The sequence below is a fragment of the Pezoporus occidentalis genome, unplaced genomic scaffold (assembly GCF_034315485.1).
Source record: "Pezoporus occidentalis ecotype Australia unplaced genomic scaffold, CSIRO_AGI_Poc_V1 ctg241, whole genome shotgun sequence".
NCBI lineage: Eukaryota > Metazoa > Chordata > Aves > Psittaciformes > Psittacidae > Pezoporus > Pezoporus occidentalis.
In genome coordinates, this window is record NW_026914297.1 from 518,105 (window position 1) to 544,267 (window position 26,163).

The 26,163-nt window shown below is 44.0% G+C and overlaps 1 protein-coding gene across 3 annotated transcripts in view; it reads left to right on the top strand.

Moving 5' to 3' along the window:
* SSH2 (slingshot protein phosphatase 2) overlaps positions 1–26,163 on the top strand; it is an 89,505-nt gene that overhangs the window by 1,952 nt on the left and 61,390 nt on the right. The window contains exon 1 of one of the 3 annotated variants that reach the window (XM_062622426.1): positions 9,993–10,019. The exons of the other annotated variants lie outside the window; for them this stretch is intronic. Within the exon in view, the coding sequence (XP_062478410.1) occupies positions 10,008–10,019 (12 nt within the window). The 5' untranslated portion in view covers positions 9,993–10,007. Of the gene's footprint in view, positions 1–9,992; positions 10,020–26,163 lie in introns of those variants that run through there. 3 annotated transcript variants of the gene reach the window in all.

Genomic DNA, 26,163 nt, shown 5'->3' on the forward strand with positions numbered 1-26,163 from the left:
GAGTTTTCTCGCAGACTAAAGTAGTAATGATACTCATCATATTCTGCCCTTAACTGCTATTGTTTGAGTACTTCAGCTTTTCCTGTTATAACTTCCTAACCACACGTTCGGGTTTTAACTGCCCTTTTAGCCTCTTGCAATATTTGGGGTTGGTTGCTTCTCCATCCTCCTGGCAGAATTTTGTTGAGTGTGTTCCTCCTTTCACAAAGTCCTTATTCAAAACTTTTGATATCATTTCAGATGGTTAGCCTTCCTAATCTGTGACGGGCTTGTGAACAGGGCAGTCGCTGATCTAGGCCTTGCTCCTGTGAGCCTGCCACACTTGCCATTCTTTCAGATCAGTGTTGTCTTCAGCAGGAGGACTTGACATTTTCCACCAGTCTGTTGTAAACTGATGGTAACTTCCTTCTATATGGACTAATAACTCTATCTCCAAGTTACTTCTTTAAAAGAAAGCTCATCTTGCTAAATATTTGTTATGGTATAAGGGTCTAACTTGCTGCATGAGATCCTGCTGTTTCTGAGCAAAGATTATCTGGGAACTGCTGGAATTTTGCTCTTCCAGCTTATGGACAAGGAAGAAGCACGTTGGTGTGCAAGCATATGGCTGTGTCTAATTCTGTTTCCAGGTCACTAAGAACTTTGAGGACAGAGAAGGATTCTCTTAAATTGATGCCTTTTTGCTTTAGAGATAAACTTACCAGATAAGGAGAAAGGGTGAAATTGATGTCCTCAAACTGAATTTTTTCATTAAGTGTGCCCTATAAACAGTTATAATTGGCTCTTATGGATTCAGGGGAATGGCTGATCTGAATCACTCAGAAATTGGATGGCTTTTATTTATAGGTTTTGATCTTGTTCTTGCCACAGAGTATCTCATGAGCATTTATTTCGGGGCAGTTCGTGCAAAGGGTTGATTATACATTTCCAGCCCTCTGGTCACTTGATAACTTGTTAAATTCCTTTAATTGTCTGTCCAGACTTCTATCTGTTGTGGCCTTTGGTTGTGCAGTCACTTTTGAGCAGTAAGACTGCAGTCTTCACTTCTGAACAGAACAGTCGTCTTCTGATATGCCATGTTAGCAGGAAATGGTAGGAGGCAGGACTGTGCTGCAGTGAAATGGAAAGATGGCGTGAGCCAGAGGGGGCTGCTTGGTGCTGATCAAAACCTTTGTTTATCTTCTAACACAAAATAAGATCTCCTTTTTTATTTCCCCTCATGTGTGTGTTTGAGGGAGTTGAAGAGGGGCAGGTGTTCTCCATATTTCTCAAAAAAGGTTGTTCTGGGAGGAGGAAGACTTGAGTCAAAGTGAAGGAAGGGCCCTGGAAGTACAAATCTGCATTATAGCAGGTGGGCACCATAGTCCCATGTTGAACAAAAGCAGTGAAATACCCACCATGTTCACAAGTGCCACTTGAATGTGCAGACAGTGCTCAGCTAGGTCAGTTTGAAAAATCTAACCTGTTGCTTTTTGTCTCTGTACCCCAGATTCTTTGACTCTACTCCCCAATATCTGCCATGTTTCCTGTGTTGCATGACAGTATCTTAACAGCTGGTCAAGGGATTTCCCATCCTTCCCTTCTAGCATCTTTATTTCAGTGGAACAAAAATGAAAGCGTATTTTCTTTGGGTTCTTTCTTGCCAACTGTAATCTCTGTCCTGCAAAGTGAAGAAGCTGGGCAGGCAACCTGGCCCTGAGTGCTCTTGCAGTGCACTTGTCTTCCCTACCCTCTCGGAGACAAAATCCTTTCATTGGAAGGGAGTGACTGACCCAGAAAGAAAGGATATGCTGCAGGTATTGTTCTACAGTGCACAGTTTAAAAAAAGAAAGTTTAAAGCAAATGAAAACCTAAGCCATTTGACTTCCCCCTTAATCCCAGGGGACCAGCTTGAGCAGGAATCAGAGTCCTACAAATGTGTTTAAGGAGTCCCTGTCATGTTTTGCTTGAGAGCTCTTTGCTGGTGGAATGTACAGGAAATATTTTCCCACTTATTTATGGGGAAGCTAAATATAACTTCTCTACCCCTGGCCCTGCAATTGCTGTTAAACAGTTTGGCATTTGTGAGTTCACTTAGTCATTGATAAGTCCAGTCTCTTTTGAGTAGAACCTGCTTTTATGTTTGTTTCTTTGGGGTTTTCATTAGTTAAGATCTTGACTGCTGCTGCTTGTATAGGGTTGTGGAGAGTTGATTTTTGGAGGGGACTACAATGTAGCTAGGAGAACAGAAGCATCTTATGAACTACTTAGTAGACATAGAAATGCCTAATATTTAAAGATGCTGTCATCAGATATTTGTTGGTTTTCCTTAGCTGATGTTTTTCAGGTATAGCCATAGCTCATTCCAAAACCTGAAATTTTCAGAGGCAGTGGACCAGAAGAATGGGCTGATTCCTGCTTTAGGCAAACTTCTCATGGTGTCTTACAGATACCTCCATTTCCTGTGTTGCCAGCTGTCACTATTAGGGAGATACACCAAAGCTCTTTTAGTGAGGTGATGTGTAACATCCTCCCTATCTTTCAAACTCCTGTTGAAATCCCTGAGAGAAAAACAAGAGGCCTCTACCTCTTCCTGGGTGTGATGCTGTATTTTTAAAGGATGAAGGTTTCTATCCAGCTCTACAGGACCAGGCTGTCGTGCTGTAGATAATTTGTGTATGGGTAAATGCATTCATATGTCGTGAGACTCTCCTCCTAAAGCAGCTTGATGGCTAAGCTGAAGCTGCTTGGTGACAAAAGATCAGTCCTCCTCTTGAGGATTTGTTGTCTATTGTATACACACATACCAGGCTCTTACAGGGATCTGCATGAGATGCTGTGTCCTCTTGTAGGCTGCAAACAGTGTTTGGAGCCAAGAAAGAAGACAGTTGAATTGGAACCTCACTGAGAATCATACAGAAATAAAATATGCAGAGTACAAGAGTCTCTGTTTTCTGAGCATTCATACCTTACAGCCACACTGATGATGACCAGTTTGGTTTGGTGGAGTGGTTGAGGTTTTGCTAGCATTTTTGTTTAATCTGGTTTGTGAGGAGTGTAAATTTGAACCTGGCTACGACTTACTTCGACTGTCAGGTCTAATATGCTTCACTATTTGTTACTATGCTTATTGACCTAAAGGATGTACTGAACATAAAATACCTCTTTCATATTGTGCTTTACATTAGATCACTCAGTCTAAGGCTTCTTTGCGAAGTTAGCAGCTACTTCTCCCATACCCTTCCCCTTCTATTTGTTTTGTTTCCTAGGGCATTGCTTTACAGGTTGTCAGGTTTGGAGTATGTGTGTCTTGAGCAGTGAAGACCAGCCCAAGGAAGCTATGGTAGCTGGCCTAGAAGCTGCAGCCTGCTTTTCTTGGGGAAGGTGAGGCTTCTTGTTGTACTTGGTCAGCGTTGACCTAAAATGGCCATTTTTAGGTTGAGGGAAATTTCATCTTTGTTTTTATTTCACTTATTTTCTTATTCCACTGAATATGATGCCATTTGTGGCATTTTGAATCAAACAACTGTACAGCTCAGTTGCATCTTTCAAAATATAAATCAGAGTGAAATACACACTGAAGTTGTCACCTCTTGAGTTCCAGCAGTACATAAATTCTTGTGTTTTGAAAAGGAGCTTGTAATTTGAAAATGCAAATAGCCTGTGATGCTCTAATGAGTCATTATTTGGCCAATACTGATTCTTGCCATTTAAGCAATGAAAGAAGGATGAAAAGGGCAGGGTACTGTAATATCTACAGTTATTCTGAGAGTCAATGACACGTTTACTAAAGTGGAGAATGCTATTTTGAGCAGAGACTGCCATTCAAAAAGCAATCTGCTGGAAGTATTTTAGTGTAAGAGGGCTGCCTTCATGCAGGGGTAATGCCTGAGGATTTCCATTTACTGGAAAAGAATCCTGAGAGATCTGTAGTTGCAACTGTTCTGTCTTGGGAAACATAAAAAAAGCCACAATAGCCTTTGGGCAGCAAAGCTCAGTGTAGCTGCTCCCTGAGCACAGCCTGGAGCTGAAGGTTTCATTCTTCACTCACGACAACCCACATCCTTGCAGTACCACCGTGCAACTTCACCCTACTGAACCGAGGAGGCTGTCTTCTTGTCTCTGGGAACATCTGCACTCTGGAAGCTCTTGCTGTTCTTGCAAGAATGTGCTGGATGGGAAGGCTTCAGAAGCGCTTGAAGTTGTTTAGTTCAGCCTGTGAGTTTAAGAGGAGTCTCCTCTCTGTGCCACTGATTTGCCTGAACATCCTTTTAATTTATTAGGTAGTGACAGTGAAGCTCATATCCTTTATATAAAAGGAAAATCTTAAAGCAGGAGAAGAAAGAGGTGGTACCTACTAGAAGTAGTCAGTGATTTAACTAAGGCAGACAAGAGTTTCTTACCTTTTGGCTGGAAGCTGTTTAAAGGAATTAAAAAATGAAGACTAAAAGCCATTTTTGCATTTTTGAGTTGGGCTGTGTTAGTTGTCTCACTCACTCAACCATCTGCAAAATGTTTTATTACAGTAATAGAATATCACAGTGTGTGTTTGTGTGTTGTAGTTAGTGTTTGGGCAGGCTTCTGGAGATGCGGTTTGGAATATGTGAATAGCTTTTTCTTATCCCCGCATAGAATTGCTCTGAATATGCATCTTATCAGTGTTGCTCACTGCAGGCTGATCTCCTCTCAGAAGGCAAAAAACGTTGCTGTAAGATGAGTCACACAGTTAAACAGCTTGTTGCTTCCATGGTGAGACGCACCCTTGCTGTGTATGCCAGCAATCAGGAAACTCCTGGCAAATACCCTGTGACATGAACTTCGTATGGCCTTGGCAAGGGAACCACACGTGGCACTCACGAAGTAGGTTGTGTTTGTGGCTGTTCGCTGCTTTTGGATTTGCTAAGTCTTCCCCAAGAGCTCCTCAACTGAGGCTTCATGGAAGTAACGAATTTCCTGCATCAGTGTGGGCAGTTTCAAGGTGAAATTAGTGGGGAACTTAAGGCCACAACATAAAGTTCTTGTACTGAAGTGATCAAAGACATTAGAATATTTCAACTGTTCTGTTTTGAAAGAGCTGGTTTAGCACAGATCGTGCTGTGCGTGTACTAAGCCCATACCTCAAGAGGTGCTTGGATGCTGGAGTTTTCCACTGTTTTGCAAGAGGAACAGCGTAGGAGATCCCTGGGAAGTAAATTCTAGAGATGTCATCTCAGGAATTGTCGGGGTCTGGGATTTGTGATGCCAGGTTCCTTGTTGCACAGCCTTCCCCCTGCCCACACCCCAGTTTGGTGAACCACCAACAATTCTGAGGCAAGATAAAGCAGGATCTGAAAGGCAGAAGACCATGATCTGGCTCCTGTGTTCTGTGGGCCCATTGAGTCATATGTTTCATCTATTTAGTGGGTTTTAGTGCACTTGCTGTAGCAGCTGATAGGTGATGCTCTCTCCTTAGGAGACAATCTGCAGGTTTCTTCTCTTAGTTTGCTTGTAACTGGCTTTGCTTTTGTACAAGTGGGGATATCCCAAAGGGAATTTGGAACAGGTTCCAAATGCAAGAGTTTGTTCTCTCTCTTAGAAGAGATGAGAAGTAATAGGAAGTAGCTGGGGAAGAAGGGCCCCATGAGGGGTTTGTTGAGGGATGCTGCATTCACTTGTTAAGTCTTGAGTCCTCCTTATCCAAAAGGCAGAAGCTACTGAACTCAGCACATCTATCTTCAACTTCTAACTGGATTAAATATCCGGGAAATGGATTTTAATGTGGAAAGCTGGTCCTGTCACTGGGTACTGTCGTCCTATTATTCTCCCTGGCGGCTACTGTGTCCCTTCTGTTTTGGTGTACAGAATTACCACACATAAAATTGCAGCAAGAACTTTTAAGATCTGTTCAGCTGGCTTGGTTTAGCTTCAACAGCTCATGTCTGAGAAATGTGTGTATTGGGATTCTTAAGGAACAGAAATAAAACACTAGGCTTTTCATCTCTGCCTTTTAGTGTGATGATGAGAGGGAGGGATAGGGCCTATGCCTTGCAGGGGTAAAATGCTTTGCTTTCCAAAGGAGAGCTTTGTTGGTAAGTAGAGGTAGTCTGAGTCGCCTGCGTAATGCAGGACCAGCCCTTTGGCTTAATCCATCTGAAGCTGGAGTTTCCCACGAATCTCTGAAGCAACTGAATGTTTAAGAGTCCTGAGTGCCATGTTCCAGGCATTTAAAACCAAAAGCCCCTGATCTTCACTTGTGTGCGGAAAAGTGCTGTCCCTCTGTCTGCAGAGTATTTCCACGGCTTTGCTCAGGGAGGAAGGGGCCAGTCCTTAGCAAACTGTAATTAAAAAGCACAACTTCTGTTCACAAACATCGATGCTCTGAGCAGAGTCAGCAGTTGTCAGTGAGATGGCCTGCTCCTGGTGTGGTAGCAGGTTTCTTTTTGAGTCTGCTATTTCTCTTTTGTAGTCCTGAGTTCTGGAGCATCTTCTGTAGGAAATGAGTGTCCCACTGAAAATTGAGCTCACAAGTAGCTGTGGGGCAAGCAGAAAAGTGACTCAGGAGCTAAACCTCGTTGCAAGAGGAAATGGCAGGTGACAAGATAAAGGTGTTTGTGAAATAAGGATTGATTCTTCTTTATTATTCTTTGTTGTCTTCCTGGGTTTGTTTTCCTTTCCGCTGTCGTCCTTAACAGTTTAAAACAGTTCTAAAGCAAAGGGCTCTGGCCACGTTCTTCAGATGATGCTGTAAACGCTGTATTCAAATGCAGCGCTTCCAAATGCAGTATGAAACAGTTAACCAGCTGCCATGTTACATTGTCTTCTTGGGTAAAGTGCGAACCTTGAAGTGACAGCCTTCCCCTCTGCCTTCTGAGATTGCAGAAGGGTTGACAAAGACTTAATTCACTTTCTGAACAAGTGTTTTTTTCTTATGTAGCATTCAGTGAGTTTTGGTGCCACGAGTTTCCTCTGGTTTTGTTTTCAGCTGAGCTGTGCTGTGTGGGGTAGCACACTTGTGACCTCAGAAAGTGAAGTGAAATACGACAGCTTAGGCTTTTTTGTGCTTTGTGGCATTTCCTCCTTCTTGATAGTACTTTGGTTGTGCAGCAGTTAATAGAATGTCTAAGCCTGAATTTCAACACTTAAAGTAATCTCCAGACAGCAACTACCCCAATAGTGTGGGTCAAGTCTAATATTGCATAAAATTGCATGTGGAAATCAGATACTAATATGATATCTCTTGGGTTTTGTGGCAGCCTGCCGCTGCGTCCCTCTGCACTTCACTGGGTGATGTGCTGGGAGGGAATTGTCCTTCTGTGCAGCTTCTGCTTTGTTCCTGAATGGGAAAGAAAAGATATCATCAGGGCAAACCACTATGAACATGGCATATTTTCAGATGCCTTCCCAAAAGGTAGCATGGGTATAAAAACTTGAAGGCAAGGGAGGCGTTATCAGTTAAACGTTTATAGTACGACTGGAGAGAGTTTGCATAGGCTCAGTGGGTGAAATGAATATTTTTCACATATATATCACAGATCCCTCTTGTCAACTTGTGCTTCATGCTGCAGAGATAACAACTGTGCCACAAGCTTCAGCAACCCACACTTCTGGGTTTTGAAGTGGAATTTTTCTCTTTTACACATATACCAGAAACTGCTGTTGTCTGGAGGAAGCTCTGTTTAACTTAGATCTGTTCGTGTTGACTGTAGATGCCTGAGACAGTTATTTTGGGGCAGTTTCTATCTAGTTCTCTTCTAAGTGAGGAAGTTCAAACTTGTCTTTCCCTTGAGGAGAATGGAAAAGTTTTACATCTTGGTGCTCTTTGGGGAGAAGATGGTGCTAGACAGATTTTTAAGCTTTGGCTAATTCCAAACTTGAGATCGGGCTCATTTAAAATCAAATCAGAATTAAAGAAACCCAACCCAACAAACCCCAAACCGAACACACATATATCCCTCCTACAGACACCCTCTGAAACACCCCAAACCAAAACTACTTAGCTTGTTGAAAGTTTACCCTTGCAAGTTTGGTTGTAGGACAGACAAGCACAGAGTACCTTGAGCCAAAGGGAGTACATGCAAAGACAGCTGGAGATGAGGAGCAATCTGTATTTGTCAGAATTTCGTTTGTCTGTTAAGAAGTAGGAGTTATCCTGGACATAAGTCACTGTTTAAACTCAGTTTTGATGGCGAACGTTTCTTTGCACATGCTGTAGGAAATACTGAAGAGCCCTGAAGCAGTTGCGAGGTATAGACAGGATATTAGGGAAGAACCTTTCTAGGGGCAGAGGATGGGAAGTGATTTGCAGCTGATTCCTGACAGGGGTCAGTGTTGGTAACACGCAGCGTCACTCTTGGCTGGGTTTCAGTGTCTGTGGTGCAGGAGCTCGCTGTGCAGAACGTGAGAACTTCCTGCTGTGATAAGGAGCCAACAGCTCTTCCAGCAGGTGCAGCCTTTAGCTGCAGTCCTGAAGATGTAACAGCAACGTTTGCTGGCATGAGCCTTCAGTGTTGTCCATCTCAGACTGAGGAGCTCACTCATGAAGGAGCACTGGAACAGGCCTGAACCAGTTCAGAAGGCAGAGCTTTGTTTTCTGCGTTGCACTGCTGTGGTAAGAATTAGGAGGGGAAGCTGTGTTCAAGAATCTCTAATCCATGATGGTGGCTCTGACTGAAATGGAATAATCTTCTTTTAAAGGGTGCTCTAAACCACTCAAGCTTTATAAATATTAATTTTGTTCTTTTGTTTCCTAATAAAAGGCTTTTATTCATGAAATCACTGTTTATTTATTAACCTGACAAACTAATAGCAAGCTCTCTTCTTTCAGTGTATGCATGTGCCATATCACAATTCTGCTTGTCACCGTAATAAGAACTTCATTCATCTGCTTTAAAATGTCATTGATAACAACCTGGCAGTGGCCCAGCTCGGAGCAAGTTAACTACAAAAGGCTGCATTGTAAAACCTTTCTGAGAGTACATGCTACATTAAGTCTAAAATTTAAAAAAAAAGAGAGAGAAATGTGCAGTCTGGTCCAGGCTGCAGACAACTGCCAAATAACTTCAGACCTGAAAAAAACAGCTCTGTATAGAGGAGATCTGGCTGAAAACGGAATTAAGGGTATGTTCCGCTCACTTTAAAACCTTTGAGGTACACTGGATTTGTAATCGCTATCTTAAAATGAGAAGGAATGTCTGATGGCACCACAAGAGACACATAAGGATCTTCTTATTTCCTTTAGTCTCTTGTTTCTTTGACTGGTCAGGATTAAAACTACAGTCTGAAAATCAGTTACAAACCTTTTGGAGTAAACTACTAGTAATTCTGTGAGGTAGTTTGTTATAAACAACCTTCCCTTATCCCAGCTGCAGGCTGTACATCGCACATACTTATCCACGTGTAGGTTCACGCAGTGCAAGCAGCGTGTCCATCACATATGCCTGGTCTTTTTGCCAGCTCTTCTGGAGGTACCCAAGCTGCTCATTGCCCTGGCAATCTGTTTGGGGCTTCATGTTCATGGCAGTTCAGGGTTTCTTGCTTTTGACTTTCCTGTTCTTAGAACTATTACAAATGAAACTTGTAGCCTGGGTGAGAGTGAAAGCGATGCAGAGCTTGTAAACTACTTTGAGAGAAGCTCTCAGGGATTTTTAAAACGGGCCCTGCCCTATGCTCCATGTATGAAAACACACAGCCCCTGGTTGAACAATTGGGTGGAACGTGAAGCTTTAAGGCGTGTTCATCCAAAGCCTTCTGAGAGCAATATAAACATGCAGTAAACTACCACCATTCTCATCCTACACTCCAGAAATGTCAAAGGCTCGGGCAGTGTGGTGAAGGGCTTGCTCAGAATGGATGGGTGTATGGTCTGATTTCTTAACTGGAGTGGGGGCTGCAAGAGCTTAACAAAAGAAAAAAGATACAATTTCATGCTGCTTCATTTGTGTGGTTTTCTTGTTTTGTCTCTTTCTTAAGTATAGTGTGTGGACAGCACCATGGGTTAGGGAACACTTCATCTTCCGAGACTTTTCGTATGTAGCCTTCTACTGAAGTCAATGGGCGTGGAGGTAAGAAGTGCTGTGTGCTTCCTGACAACATCACTGCCACCCACTCTGCAGCCTGATGCACACAACACTCCTTGTATTTGAGCGTTGTTTCTCTCCAAAAAAGTCGCATGTAGTTGCACACTGAAGACACTGCTTATTTGTGTGGTGCAAATCTCTTCCTGCTTGTCGGTACAAAGTGCAAGCAGTGAGCATCAGAGTGTGGGGGACTTCACTGATGCTGCATGAACACTTGCCACTGAACTTCAGTGGCGTCCCTGTATTATGTCAAAACAAAAGATGACTTCACCGTTGGTTTGTGAGTGAATGGGATGTGACCATAGGGTTGAATGTTGCTGCCTGAAGTGTTTGTGTTACTGATGCTCAGCACCTCTTGCCCTGCTGTTGTGTATGTATTTTTACAATTGCTGAGCCTCGTCTCTCAATGGTTAACCATTTTCTCATGAGCCAGTCAGTATCAGTGAGAGTTTCCTGTTTCCTTGTCTTTCTGTTGATACACAACTTTCTCTGTTGAAAGAACCTATCTGCTGCACCCCTCAGCTTCCAGCCAATGGCTTAAAGCAGAGGGAGGGGGAACTGTCTGAAGTAGCATTCTGATATTCTCACAGAGATATTGACAGTGGGGTCTGGTGACTAAATTGTTGCCATAAAACACAAATTCATTAGTTGATGCTGTTGAAATCCATTGACTTTTCTGTACTCCTGATAGAAGGCTTTAAAATACCCAGCTGCAGACTGCTCCTCTCCAAGCATGTGACACTGACATCAGTCCTAGAAGTGAGGCATTGAACTGCCTCCAAAAATGAGCTCATCGGGTGATATTCAATGCTCTGATTTAGCAAATATTAGCTAACTTGATTGCATGGTCACCTGTACCTACTCTTTGAAAGATGGAAATTAATTCCAATTTTAGCTGCTGCTATTCCAGGTATCAATGTTGTAATCCTAAGATCCTTCTGGTTAGAAAGCTGTGCTCTCACTGTATGTTGGGAGCTGGCCTTGGCAGAGCCTATCTCAAATTGCCGCTGATTTGCTCCAAGACTTTGTTTTTTTTTCTCCCTGCACCCCTCCCAATAAGCTATAGGAAATAAAAGGTTGGGGTTTTGTTGTTAAGCCATCCCTCTAAAGCCACACTGAAATAAAACCAGCTCCTGGCAGAAGATCCTGGAGGGCTGGGTGCCTCCAGCTTCCTCCCCTCAGCAGTAACCACATCCTTCCTCTCATGACCCGCAAAAGAGCACAAATTCAGGCAGCATCTCAGAGTGGTGGTAACCCTGAGTAAACACACTTGTCCATTATTTCTGTAGACTTGAAGAAGTCCTGTATTTATCTGTAATTCGACTCTGTTCTAGATTCAGGTGACTGATCATCTCAACAGATACCTGATTATTTATTTGAAATATGGGGATAAGAGAATCAATATGTTAGAAGAAGGGTTCATGTGAACTTGTGCAAAAACATCTATGTCTCCCTCCCTCCTTCCCAGTAGTTTCTGCCTGTTATTGCACTTTACATGATCGTTCGGTTTGAATGCTGTTTCCTGCTGAATAAAGTCCTTATTGAACTGGCCATAACGTTGCACTTTTCTTTCAAGGAATACTGCTGCTAACTTAAGACAGAGGAAGTTGCTGTATCTTATGGGGCTGTAAAATTGTGGCCGATTGTGCAACTTAAGGGTTACACTGGGGAAGAAAAAGAATGGAAAAACTGTTGCTGGTGTATACAGAGAGTTGAGGGGATGTGAAGCTCTTAAAAGCCTTATGTGTAGAGCAGGAAAAGAAGCTAGGTTTGAAGAGCAAGCAGGAGAAAATGATATAGGAAGAAGTCTGTTCCTGCAAGAGTAAATGATCCCTTGGAGTAGCCATGGAGGCTGGTTGATGTGAACTCTGTGCAGAGTTCAGTGGGGAGCGTGCTCTGATGTCCTGGGTGATACTGCCTCTTCCTACTTCTTGTTTACAAAAACCTGGCATGTTTTCAGACCACATCCTTGGTGGGGATGAGGAGTGGGATGACAAAAATGCTTACTTGTGTCTAGAAAGTCAGAGCAGGACCTATTCAAATTGGCTGAATGGCTGCTGCCTGGTTTTGGTTAACTTCAGGAGCGGTGCGGGTAAGACGGGAGGTCTCGGGGTGGGAGTGTGCAGCCCCTGTCGTGCCTCAGCACATGCATTCTGTGGTGGCAGTTCAGTAGCATACTTGAGATGTTGCCTCTGCAAAACGATGGAATAAACTTCCGCTTTTCCCAGTAAAATGCCTGTGGTATGTGCATCACTTGGTTGGTTTAGTTCATCTTCATTTAACAACAGAAAGACTTGTGCAGAGTACGCATAGGGCATGGAAATGGAGACCTGAGCTCCATCTCTCTGCTGCTGGAGGGCAGGAGGATGTAGGGAGAGAGGGAAAAAAGGAAAATGGATTTGCCTGTGCCCGGTTTGATACTGAAGAGCTCTTTCCAGGGATTTGAGAAGGGGGTAGGGAGAGAACCAGATGCTCTTAGGAAGTTCATACCATTGTTAATAATGTAATTCACAGATGGTGGTGAAGGCCTTGAAGAGGCTTTCATGCAGTACTTCTGCTCTGTAATAGATAATCACATAAGGGCTCACAAATGGAGATGACTTAATCCCAAGGATGAGTCTACAGTGATCTATTTGATAGAGGCCCTGTGGATCATTGGAACCTTTTTAAACAGTTCACAGCTTTCAGGATCCCTGAATATTGAGCACTATTCCAGCACTGGACCAATCCCTAATTAAATTGTCAGGATAAAATGTCAGTATAACTTTGAGACCTTTCCAACGAAAGCAGCTCTTCTAAACTAAAAAGCTATCTGTTTGGTCTGGGTACAGAAATCAATACAGGTAGAAGTGTGAAAATCAGTTTGTACAGTGGTGGTGTGTTAAGAGGCAGTTCTGCTTTCATTTCCATTTATCTGGTTGGAGTTGAAAGTAGACCTTGTCTATATTCTGAACAGCTGTCAGTACTGCTTGACAGCTGAGAAGAAGGACTGGGTTCCATGTCCTCTTACAAGTAAGCCTCTCATACCTATAAGCTTTATTGCAAGTGAATGGTCTGTTCGTTTTCAAACGTGCAGAATCAGAAGAGTTTTAGTCAAGTCTGCAACTAAATTCAAACATTTCTATGCTTGTAAGAGGCTTATGGGTAAGTCTTCGCTGATTGTTGGCCAGCTTCTTTGTTAGCTCAAAACTATGTAACTAAAAGTACGTATTAGGGACTTCAAAGCAGTACTAGCTTATGTGTGGAACACTAAAAGTGAAGAGTTCCAGATAACATGAGAACTTTGCTTTGTTTGCTGCTGTCTTTTCAAGTGCAGCTCCTCCCTTCCAAAGAGATGTTTCTATAATGGGTTTTATTATTATTATTAACTTCTTCAAGTTTCAATTGTGATTAGTAAATTGGCTTCTTGTGATGTTTGTCATGTGATGGTTCATGAGCCCTAAAGAATGTGCTCCTGTGACTTCAGCCATGTATTTGCCTGTATCAACACAGGCTGGATCATGTGTTCTTGTTGTCTTGCATTTTGAGCTGAGTAGTGAAAGGGGCTGGGGATGGAAAAAAGGGGGGGACTATTTCAGGGCTAAGCTACCACAGATTCTCAGACTACTTAATTTGTGACCTTGTTCAGTAGCTAAATGCTGTCCAGGATTTTCTACCACTTCCATACTTCCACAGGGATGTTTTCTGTATTAGAAAAGAAAGACCTAAATATTTTAAGATTTTTTTTTTTACCTTGGTGGGATGTGTGTGCTTTAACTGAATCACAGAATGGTTTGAGTCAGAAGGGACCTTAAAATCATCCAGTTCCAACCCCCTGCCATGGGCAGGGACACCTTCCACTAGAGCAGGTTGCTCCAAGCCATGTCCAACCTGGCCTTGAACACTACCAGGGATGAAGCATTCACAACTTCCTTGGGCAACCTGTTCCAGTGTCTCACCACTAACATAGCAATGAATTTCTTCCTTATATCCCACCTACATCTCCCATGTTTAAATTTGAATATATACATATATATGTGCTGCTACTGCTGTTCATTTCTCTGTTTTGCCTCCCTGCATTTGATACAGCAACTGTTGTTGGGTATAAATCAGTGTTCTTAACTCCTGGACATCATTGTCTTACAGGAGAGATGACCGCCAGCTAAAGTTGTTCAGTGCCCTGAAGGCTCTGCATGTTGGATGCCCTAACACTAAAGCTGTGCATATTCACTAGCTTTCATTCTCCAGCAGATGGGCTGTGCTCTAGAGTTCACATCCTGTTAGACTTTTTTGTATGTTTTATGTCTGTGTGGGCTAATGCAATTCTTTGGATTTGAATCCAACATCAAAATAACATCAGTTTAATACAATGGGTTTTCTATTGCCTGCTTCTTTTTTTTTTTTCCTCCAAGTTGGTTTTTATTTTTAACTCTGACTCTTGCTTTTGTTGCTTCATAATTTGGGGCTTTTTGCTTGCTCTTCATGTTGCTTAAAACAAAACAACCAACCCAAACCCACACAAAACTCTGTTTTGCTTAGCTCAGACAGTATTTCCACTTGGCTCAGATGATGTGCATTTCTGAGCTGAGGGAATCCTCATTTGGCTGGTCACCCAAACTCTCTTCAAGAGCATTAGAAGGATCTACAGCTTAAGTTCATCAGAGCGCTGACCTGCTCTAGTTTTAATGAGATTTATTATACAGGTACCTTTTGGATTCTATGGCTTTGATCTTCAAAATGATCTGTATAAACCTGTTAGTAAAAGCAGAACTATTGACAGAAACCTGACTCTTTATGCTGAATCTGCCCTGTGTTAAGATCAATGATTTTTGAAACTCCAATAATATCCTTGTGCCATTGGCATGCAACTTATCTGTGCTGTTTGGCTAAGTGCTTGTTTTCATGTTTCTCTTCTTAGCCCTTTCAATCCTCCCTCTCAGAAAACCACATTGATCAAACCCTGATATCGCAGCTGAGCCTTGGAGAGGGTGCAAGAAACAAATCTGCATGTTAGAGTTGATGGGTGATTGTGTGTGAGTTTTATGGATACAGCTGCAATCCTAATACATGCAGGAGACACTGGGAGAGGGGTGAGTCTTGGCCAAACACAGGGATGTATTTTCCCTAAAATTGCCTTTGGCTTTCATAAAAGCTTGACAGCACTTCATAATTTGAGTTTTGTTCACTTAAAAAACCTGAGCGTTCTTGACTTGCTCCAAAATGAGTTCCTGGGAACTTTCATCTTGTCAATGAACTGTAGGACTCCAAGGCCTGGAAATGGGATCCAGGGGGTGTAGATGTGTACGAGTTATCACTGAGTGAAGGCAGTGGTAGAGACCATGGGCAACATGAGCAGGGAAACTGGTGTCTGGACTGAGAGTATCTGGATCAGTTTCCTCCAGAGCTGCAGGATGTGTGAGATACAATAGCCTGCCTTTCACTTTGGTGACTCCTATGGCTGTGTTAAACCTCCATGGACAACACAGCTTGACAAGCCTCTAGCAGAGGTGGCCAGTGAATGCAGTGATTTTACCTGTTCCATCAATATTTGGCAAGCCTAACGGCTAGGTGATCCCTGGAGCTGTGGAAAAACTGTGTGGCTTGTCAGTACCAGGGTTCATTAGCTTTCCTCTGCTCACCCTGGTGTTTGTACATGCAGTACTCGGGTCTGAGGCAAATGCACTGCTGGGTGTAACACCTCTTTTTTTATTAGTGTACCTATTAATGGAAGCACAGTGCATAATGTAATCCTAAAATAGCTACTCCGTGAATGCAGAAACATTCCACTCCTGACTGATCGGCCGTTCACAAATGAGCATTTCGGTGTGCACTAGAGACTGAGTGGTGGCTTTCCACATCTGCACGAATGGAGTTAGAAACGTCTGTTCAGGCACCTCGCTCCTTGTCCTGTCCTCTTACCCCACACCTACTTACCTCAGTGTAACAGTCCTCAAAACCAGATTACTCTTTCTCTTGGTTGTGAATGACCAGGAACACAAAGAGTTTACAGTCAAGCCCTGGCTCTAGTGCATAGTTCGAAGAGCTTGGCAGGCCCCAGGGAGCCCATGTGCAGTGTTTTCTGCCTGACAGGCAGCTCTACAACAGCGTGTGATGCTCTAGAGCTCTGGCACAGCTTCACAATGAGCAGAAGACCTGCAGATACATGTCAGGGCATGATCTGTGTGATCTGTTGGATCACAGACCTAAAGTCTGTCCCAGGTTGAGGATGTCTCCTGTAACCGCCCACTCGCTGCCTAGGCGGATGGTGCAGGTTACACAGGGCTCCCTCCCAGGGGACCAGTGCCACTGGAAGTGGGTACAGGCTCACTCATTGGAAAAGGGGGGAAAGGGCAAGACTCTTCTAAGGATTCCTGCTGGGCAAATACACATCTTCACTGGATTAGACTGTTGATGCCTCGTGCATGTGCTGGACTGTCTATTGCTCTGGCCCCTCCTGGCAGGCACTGAGGACCTGCTGCCTGCTTCTAATGCTGCCTTCCCTCTCCTGCCCACAGGGCTCAGTGCTAAGGGCTCTGGCAGGGCCAGATCAGCAGGCAGAGCCTAAAGAAGTGATTTTCTTGTGCTGATCACTGTTGCTTTTCCAAATACCACACGGTCTCTATGACTATAATCGTGTAGCCATCTCATTTAGAGCTGACCTCAAAGGCAAGTTCTCCACTCCTCCCAGAAAGGGGGATTTTGACATAGGGGCTTACGCTGGTTTAAGGCTGCTTTATCTTAGTATAGTATAAACCTGTTTCTACTTATCTTAAGGCAGAAAGCAACTGGGGGATTTGGATTGGACTGGATGATTGATTCCTGCTGATTTAAGCAATCCATAAGGAGTGCCTTTTGCCCTTACCTAGCTAATCTTAATTTCCTTTTCTGGTATAGGCAGTACGTATTTACTTTACACTGTTTCTTGCAGCAGGACAAAGGGACAGGCTGAGCATTGGCTTCCACAGCTCTGCTCTTCAGGTGGTTATTTATGCAAGGTGCTAGCGAAAGGGAAGGGAAAGTTTTAACTGGATTAACCTCAAGAAGAGAGTGCAGGGATTTAGCGATTAAGGAACCAAAGGCAGCCAGCAATCACTAACTTAAAACCTGCTGTAAGAGAGCCAGTCTCTATAGACTGGAAATGGAGTCCTTCCTTACCTGCATATGTTGAGGTTGGCAGCAATTTTACCTTTGGGGTATTATAGAAGGTGGTCTATAGGGCTGCAGGGTATGTGTAGGGGGTTTCCTCTTAAGGTTTGTCTTTTGATGGAAAAATAATTGGCAACTGTTTAAGAAAATACCGCTGGAGCACTGAGTGCTCAATGAGATCTTAAACCTGGCACTCTGAAGGTATGTTGGTGGCTTGCTCCAGCATAATGAGAACATCTGGTTTCGATAGACTTGTAGCTCTCATAACTTCATGCACTCTCCTTGTACACCTTCTGCCCTTGCCCCAAAGTGTTTGTATTGTCCTGTATGATTTTTTCCGCTGATGCTGTTCTGCATCCCTGCAGGGAAAATCCTGGTAGATTACAGGATTGACAGAAAGATTGGGAGAGATCAACAAAAACCTGTTACTAAGGAGACACGAGTTTTAGCATTGTGTCTCTAATGGCCAGTCTGCTGAAGAGGAAACAGATGGCACAAAGGAGGCTGGGATTATATAGACAAGTACTGCAGGGCCACAGATCTCATACATCTATTGAACTTCCAGGGGTCAGGCAGATCCAGTCTTGTGCCAAGACTAATGGGGTTCCTTTGCCTTTGGCACAGTGTTCCTCTCCTTCTGTCCTTAACGGCTGTTCTGGACACAGGGGTTCTGCATCAGCCATTGCTGCTCCTGGGAACAGCCAGGTTTGACACAGAGCGAGGGCAAGCTGGCTTTATGGAAGCATGTCCCTTTGACAGGTCAAGCTGTACCCGCTGCCAGGGGCACTTGCATCTTGAGAGGGGGAAGTAACCAAACCTTACACCGCATTCGGGTTTAGTGCAGCTTTTCTCTTGTTACCAACACACACGTGTAGGAACGTGACTTCCTCTCTAGAATGGGAGGACGGGTGGTGGCTGCAGTCATTCCCGGCTTTTGACACAGCCTGGCCTTTATTGCAATATAATGGTTCACAGAGGCTTAGATTTCAGGAATGATGCTCCCAGCTGCCAGGCGCCTGCTTCCCCTGCTGCTGCCTGCTCTCTCCAGAGATACGGAATGACACTGCTGCTCTGGGCTGAGCAGCGGGTAAATAAGCAGAGGCAGAGGAGACACAATACTGGAGTCACTTTTGCAAGACGCTAAGATCTATTTCTCTTGTATTTAACTTCCAGGATCTAGAGAGTGTTGCAGTAAACAGGACACTGATTCGTTAATAGATGGGGTAGTGCTGGATGACTCCAGTACTAGAATTAATAGCTTGACAGCATTTCCTTTTCCCTTTTCTCTCCTCCCACAGCAATTTGGACTGATACCCAAATAAACAATAACAAAGAGATTTTTGGAGGAGCTGGCTGGGAGAAATAACAAAAGTCAAGGGGCACTCATTATGCAACTTTGTTCTGCTCATATTTGACTCATCCAGAAAACCCTGTTCTACTCCTCAGCTGCATTTTCCTTTCTCTTTTTTTCCTCTTTTTTTTAAGTGCTGTTGGAGGAGGTGTTGTTTGAGTTGATGCCTTGGTTTTGGTCCCTCAGAAACTGCCTAGGCCCTTGTATCTCCAGTTGGCTGTAGGCATGGAGTGCTGAGAGAGTGTAGGCAGAACACTACTGTGGAGAGACAGTGTACAAGAGCCTATAAACCAGCTTGCATCAGGCAAGAAAATGGCTCAGCGTGCTGCCTTCAGTTCCAGCAGCAGGAGACTAATACCTGGGTGTATTTTTTACAGAAGTGAGTGATTCTGAGCTCTTTATAACCATTATGTTCCAGTTCTGGTAGCAGTTGTCCCCTGCCAGAAGTGGGGCAACTGGGAGACTGTGCTGCACCCTGGGGACCGAGGATGTGAACATGGAGCACACTCTGTACCTTGTGATTCTCTCTGCTGTGTCTTGCCAGGGAATATCTTCAGGCTTTCCTTTCCCTCTGCTCTCCCAGGGCTCTGCTTTGTGTCCTGCATGTCCCAGCAATTCCTTTTGAAGTTTTGCCTGAAACACTTGGGGCTTTTTTTTCTGTTCCCTACCCTGATAGAGGCTAGAGGTGAAGGGACTTTGCTGCCAATTCCTCTTCTGATACAGAGCTTCAGCTCCTGCTGTTAAACCTCTACCAGCCACTTCTGTTCCAGATCTGTCGCTGCAATAGAGCAGAAACTCCCCGGCTGGGCTCCTGCTCGAATCCAGGGTTGTGCAATAGCCGCCTGTGAGTTCCAGCTCAGATGCTGCTGCATCCAGACACACTGCACCATGTAGTTGCTTAGGTACCACCTTTTTTCCCGTTTTTCTCCCAAATGCAGGTGACAATTTGCAACTTGTAATTATACCATTCGACTCCGATTCAGGGTTAAGCAAGGTTAAGAATTTGAAATATTAATGACTTCCTCTCAATGTTGCTTTTCAGAGGTTGAGTATTGTGGAATTTGAAAGGACTGAGTGTTGCTCTGCTCCCTTTTCAGAGTCTTGATTTCACCTCCACAAGTGATAAATAACTTCTCACTTGGAGGATTTGTTTCATCCAGAAACCCATCTTTTAATTACTGATGCAGGAGGCCAAGGGCTCTGCATGGCCTGGCTGCTGGTGCCTGCAGATCAGGTAGGTCAGGAAGATTTCTGTGCTGCTCCTAACTCACCCACTGTCGTATGTTCATTACGTCAAGGGGAGCTCTGATGGGAGCTGGCAGGGATTGGATCTCGAAGGAGATGAGGGGGTGAGAGTCTTTTCTAATGTTCTGGAAGGGAGAAGGATGCTTGTGTGGTACAGCAGCCACTCGCCTGCTGAGCTGGTACAGGGTGAAAATGGAACTCAAATGTGTCTCATGAATGGCTGCTTGTGCCTCCCTCTGTGCAGTCAAAGGCAAGTTGTCAAAATGAAAAGCCCATGCCTGGCTATGCTGCTACTGACCATGAATTAGACTTCTAACAAGAGAGCTATGCTGGCACAGCTTGGACATAAATAGGAATGGTATCCAGATAAGCTCTATTCTTGTCCCTTTATGGGTATAATGTATTTCATATATGTGGCAGGTGAATCAGCATTGCTTTAGTGACCCTGCTATACATTCTGGGAGAAGTCAAAGCTCTGGAGTTACAATTTGAACTGTGCCTGCACAGAGCCCTGGAATAACCTCCTGCTTTTTAATGGAGATGACTGTAGCAGGGATACAAATGAGGCTGCTGTGAGTGCACACCAAGGTGAACAAGAAGCTAACAGGAAGATGGCTGATTGCAAGACAAAGACCCTTCCCTCTGCGGTGTACCTCCCTTCCTTCCACCTTCCTCCTCCTAAAATAGCCCTTCAACATGAGTGAAACCCAAATATTTTCCTCTTTTAAAAGCACGTTTAATGTTTATTCATTTCAATGGGAAACTGACTTACACCAAAAGCTGTGATGTGCATCTGCTATGTCTGGTCTATGTCCTTATTCCTTGTAATGCCTAATCATTCCATCATGAATGATGGAAGGTTATCAGCTGCAGTTTCACATCTCCAACTTCTCTGCCGATGGCTCATCAGCCAGTTTGCTTTTCAGGCTCCTTCAACCTTGTTCAGTTCTGGCTGTCTTTTAATGCAGCAGTTTAGGAGATTCTCTCCCAGTTTCCAAGGTGGAGATGTCAGTCCTCTGGGTGAAGAGATGCACACAGCCACGCTGCTTCTGAAAGCTCTGGAGTGCATTGGGAGGTTGAGCAAGGTCTGAGTATGAACAGGTAGTGACTGGAGCAGGGCCAAGGTGTCAGTGTCCATCCTTAATTGCACAGGGCCAATTTCATGCATGTAAATGTGTCACCCTGCATGAATGGATAATGAACAGCTGCTCATTGGGGTAACCTGTGGAGCTGGGATTTCATTTTCATCACAGACTGTTCATTGTGTAGAAGCCCTGCCCTGTGCTTCACCAGTGTACACACACGTATCTCTGACTTGGTCTTAGGTAAACTGTACCTTAAATATGTATGAAAACAGTATCTGGGTTCATACAGCAAGTGAGTTTTCTCACAATTGCCCTATCAACATAAGCATTTGTTGCTGTTGTAGGGGAACAAATGCTTCTGGATTTTAAGATATACAGTGGACAGCTTCATTAGCTTTGCCTAAAAGGAAATTAAGCCAGTATCTTCAGGGTTCTGGGAGGTGTTAATCTAGCAAAGCATCATCATTATGTTAAATACCTTCCTTTTCTGTCTTACTTGTGCAGTGTTAAAGGCTTTCTGAAAGTTAGAGGAAAGCTCTCTTCAGGGAGTCAATGGGTTTTTAGGCTTTTTCTTGGTGTTTGTAAATGTCTAGAGATAATACGCTACTACGCAGCTTAGAAAGGTCGTGTGTGATACTGCTTTGGTGTAGGGATATTTAATATGAGGATGTATCTACAAAGTTTGTATGCTTTTTTGTTCCCTCCCCCTTTGGGTGCGTCTGCGATTGAGACGCAAGCTGTTGTACTCCACATCAGGCAGGCTTCTTTCACTGCAGAAATTCAATTGACAGTAATCTCCCTTCAGATCTGCCCTGGTGGGGCAGCGTAGCAGGCTGTCACACTGCATTTCTCATCCCAACTCTTGCTGTACCAGTTGGAAGCTTCTAATTTTTTGCCTTCAAGAGTCTGAGCTTTACTTGTGCAGGTTTTTTTGTGCTAAACAGAGTTTGCATAAACCTCTTTGCTCCAGCAGGAAGATGAAAGCTTTGATAAGGAACTTGTTGGTTTTTTTTTCCTCTCTTCAGAGCAGGAGCGCAGTGTCTTTGACCTGAATATACCAATTAGTGACACAGCAAAGTGATACAGAAAACAGTCTGAAGGAATGCCAACCCCTGAATGAACACTTGACTGCAGAAAGCTGTTGCTTATGTGGAGCCTCAAACACAGAAGAAATGTGAGGAGGAAACCAGTGTTCATTCAAAGCATTTCATGCAAATAGTGATAGATGAGAGATGGCTGGAGAAAGCTGCCTGTTCGCCCCTGATCCCTATAGCTTTGGAGAGGTAAAAGCACTATGCAAAACCCAGCGTGGCTCTCCCCTTTCCCCTTTGTGGCCTAGTTTGCTCAGCTTAGCTTTTTGAAGGACTTTTATGTCAAACTTAAAGGCTTCCCGGTAGCAGTTTCTATTTATAAGAAGTGTTTAATGGCAGATGTATTTCGGAAAGCAGCAATGAGCTACTTCTCTAGAGCACACCAGGTGACTTTATTAATTAGTTTCATAACTTAATAATGGTTAAGGTTCAGCATCTCCAGAGACTGAGGGATTCTAAAGTGAACTGGTTTTCAGTTCGGCTTTGAGACCCATCCTCTCTATGTGAGTACCTGCACATTGCCACCGTGTTGATGGTTTCCATAATACACCGAATAAATCCGTTCACACAAACTGCTGCAGATTTTGTCTTTGTTCTCCATGTGGCAGCTGTGGAGCTGCAAACTTTGGCTGTCAAATCACCAAACTGCTTGGGTTTCTTGCAAATAAAAAGGCAACCTTTCATGAACCCAGGTTTTGGAGTCAGCCCTCATTTCTTTTTACCAGCCAGTGTTGTTGCTGGCACTTCAGCCTTACTGCAAATGCATATGTGTGGGCTTTTTGCTAACACAGTTTATTTAAGAGATTGATACAACTCAGACTGCATGAAAGTCTCTCTGCTCCAGAAATGTGTAATAGATCTTTGGCAATCTGACTCAAATGTTTGTCTTACTTTGTTCCAGCACATAATTTGAGATAATTGATAGGAACAGCCTTGTGCCCTTGAATCAGCCTCTGTCAAATGCTTCATCTTGGAAGGTGCTGATTTTCAGTTCTATGTGATGTCCACGCACAGATCCTGGTCCCTTGGACTTAAATGGCCTCTATTAAGTTGCTTCACTGGGCATCTCATGCCAGTCCGTGCAGATGTTGGATGCCCCAGGGCATATCTAATGTCACTGTATATCTGTGTCAAGAGTTGAGTCCAGCCCTGAGGTATCTGAACGTCCATTGCATGCCCTTATCTGTATGTGACTTCTATGGCATTAGAGGAAAGGCTGTGGCTGCAGTAATGGCACCTCCTCTGCAATACTTGACCAGACTGGGTTATCCATGCATTGGGTAACAGTTGAGGGAGGGTGGTTTTTGTACTGACTTGTTTAAAACTTGCTGACACACAAGGGGAGCTCATGTATGGAGGAGCTTGCAGTGCACTGTAGCCCAAACAAAGATACCCTGGGAGTCAGGGGGATGCTATGAAGAGGAGTGCTTGCATGGATTAACAACTGGATCTGTGCCTGGCTGCACAACCTCTGATTTGACTGAAGCAGCTGCCTTCTTCCCAGCAAAGGTCGTGTTCAGCTCAGAGGCACTTAGTGTGTGTTTGAACAACTGGATGGGATCGCGCCAAGGCAAGGGGAGGCAGAGAACTAGAAGATTGCTCATTTAATTACAAGCCTTTTCTTTGTAGTATTTCCTTTGAGACTGGGTCCAGAGTTGTTCACATAATGGTGGCTGACAGTGTTCAGTGGAAAGCTTCCCTGATGGCCTGGCTAGATCTGAATCTTGCTGCAGGTTTGGGGGGATCTATATTGACTAATTTTCTGTTGTATAAATAAGCAGCAGCCAGTTGCACTTCACTAGGAGAGGTAAAACAACCTCAAGTTCTTTGTCTCACGGAGCTTCTCACAAAACAGCCTCTGCATTCCTGCTCTTGCACAAGGTCTCTCTGCCCCTGTTAAGGATCTTTAAAGAAAAAGAACAATACTGACTCCGAAAATTAACAGCTTCAAGAAATGAAAGTGGTTTTCCCTCTTGGTTCTGCCTTCCTATGAGAAATTTGGGATCGCTCACTGCTGGTGTTTGTTGCTGTGCAGAGGATTTATGTAAAGGGGGAAAGCGGACCACACAATGAAGGTACTGGAGCTGCCCATCCAAAAAGCAAATCCTGGCCAAGATTTAGAAAACACAGAAGGGGGAGAGGAGTTCTGTAATGTCTGAAGTGTGCATGTCACAGCTGTGAGCAAAATGGTGACTTGTGGGGTGAAAACTGCCTGAATTGCCAGGGCTTTGATATCGATGGCTGTGACCAGTCACATTCCTGATAAACACTTCCCAGGCATTGTCTGTACAGTCAGGTATGTTGGCATAAAATCACATGGAACAAGTAGCTATTAAATCGGAATCTCTTTCAAGGTTTGAAAGATGTATTTTTTTAGGGTGTAGTCTGTGTGAAATGTTCCTTGGTTAATAGAAACGGAGTGAATGTTAGACACATTGCTTATGCTAATAATCATATCTCTTACAGTGCAATGTTAACTACAGGCAGACAGCTTCAGCCCCTGTACACAAGAATGCAGACTGACTCTTGTTTATCATTACATCAGCCTGCAAAAGGGAGATTTCTAAGAGCAGAACTGTTTGCGTGACATGGAGCGACTCCCATTGTGTAGAGCAGAATAGCACTCAGAAATTTCTCTCCTCTCCCTTGCTCTTTTGATGACAGATAGTTGGCAGAGGATCAAAGCACAAATAGGATTAATGTTTTGCATATTCTGTCCTACATGGCCTGAAAGGAGCAGAGATGGAATTTTTCATCTTTCACTTTAAACTGCATTTAATATCGTGGCCTAGTTTAGAGCAATGCGACTCATTCCTTCCATTTCCCCTGAGGCCTTTGTTTCTGGTCAAGGAAAACAGGGCATGACTCCCTCTGGAGCTCATCAGTGCAGCTCAGCTTCCTCTTCCTTGCAGGCTGGTGGAGGAAGCTGGTTTGAGGCTGGAGCAATCCAGCATCAGGAATCTCCAAGGAGCATTTGTCTCTTGTACAAGCTGCTGTCTCTTGTACCCATTGCAGTGAGTACAGCATGAGTGCTGCAGGGCATGGGAAACGTGGGGCAGGACCAGGGTTCCTGATGCTGCCTGTGCAAAAGTCACCATCATGGGTCACACCTCCATATGGCTGGGCTCAGTACCCAAGGGTGCTGTCCAAGAGTGGTCCTTCTCAAAGTCTAAACCACCTTCTCAAAGATGCCCTCAGAAAGGAATGTTCTGATCCACTCTTTGGCTGATGAACTGTTGTGCAGCCAGCGATACTTCCTCCTCTTTGGAAATACTCTGAAAATGGCAAGAAAATGTGAAGGTGCTTGTTGTGATGGTCCTGCCAGTATTGGAGTCATTGCCTTCACTGGAGCTTGCACTTGACCATGCAGTGGGCGCATCTCTGTCCTGCCCTCCCCTCTAGTGGGGTGACTTGTCATTGCAGCTTAGTTTTGGCTGGTGGTTCCTAAGGTTTCTGTGATGTTTTGCAGCTGCAGAAATACATAGTGACCAGAACACAGCACAGAGAACTGCAGGATGGGTATGGAATACACTGGATATTGTGGATGGACTTGTAGAAGAGGATAAATAGCAGTGGGATATCTGAAATATGGGAGCATTGGCTGTATCTTCTCTCATGTTGAAATCCTTCTGTCCATGGGAAGGTGCAGATGCATTTGCAAAGAACATGGTTGATGGGATGAAGATGAGAGAACATCCCAGGTATTGGAAATGGATCTCTTGCTCAGATTGCACTTGTCTGCAGTTCTGTTCCTGTAGACAGCTACATTCTGAATAGATGTGCTCCTCACACGGATCTGCCACATTCATGTCTAATATTAAAGGAGCTTCAGCAACGACAGATGGTAATTAATTGGGCCATGTCTAGCCTCCTCCACATGGAGCTCTTGCGGGCTGAATTTGGAGTGGAGCTAGGAAAATGATCTGTGTATTTCAGGATCTTCTCCTGTCATTTGTGGGACTTTTGGCTGTGGCATAGCAGGCTTGCCAGTTGCTGTGACAAGGATTTTTTTGGCGTGTGGAAAAGGCCGTTCATTATAGTACTAAAAATGTTTGCATAGCTTGGGTTCCTGAACAGCACAGGAGCGATCTCAAGTGCTCTTTCAGTTGTTTTACCTAACTGGGTTTAAGGAACTTGTTCTCCAGCCAGATACATGCTTTTGATTGGTTTTGGCTTATTCAAAAACCCCATCGTGTCTTTAGCTGTCCTGCATGTAATGAAACCTCTTCCCT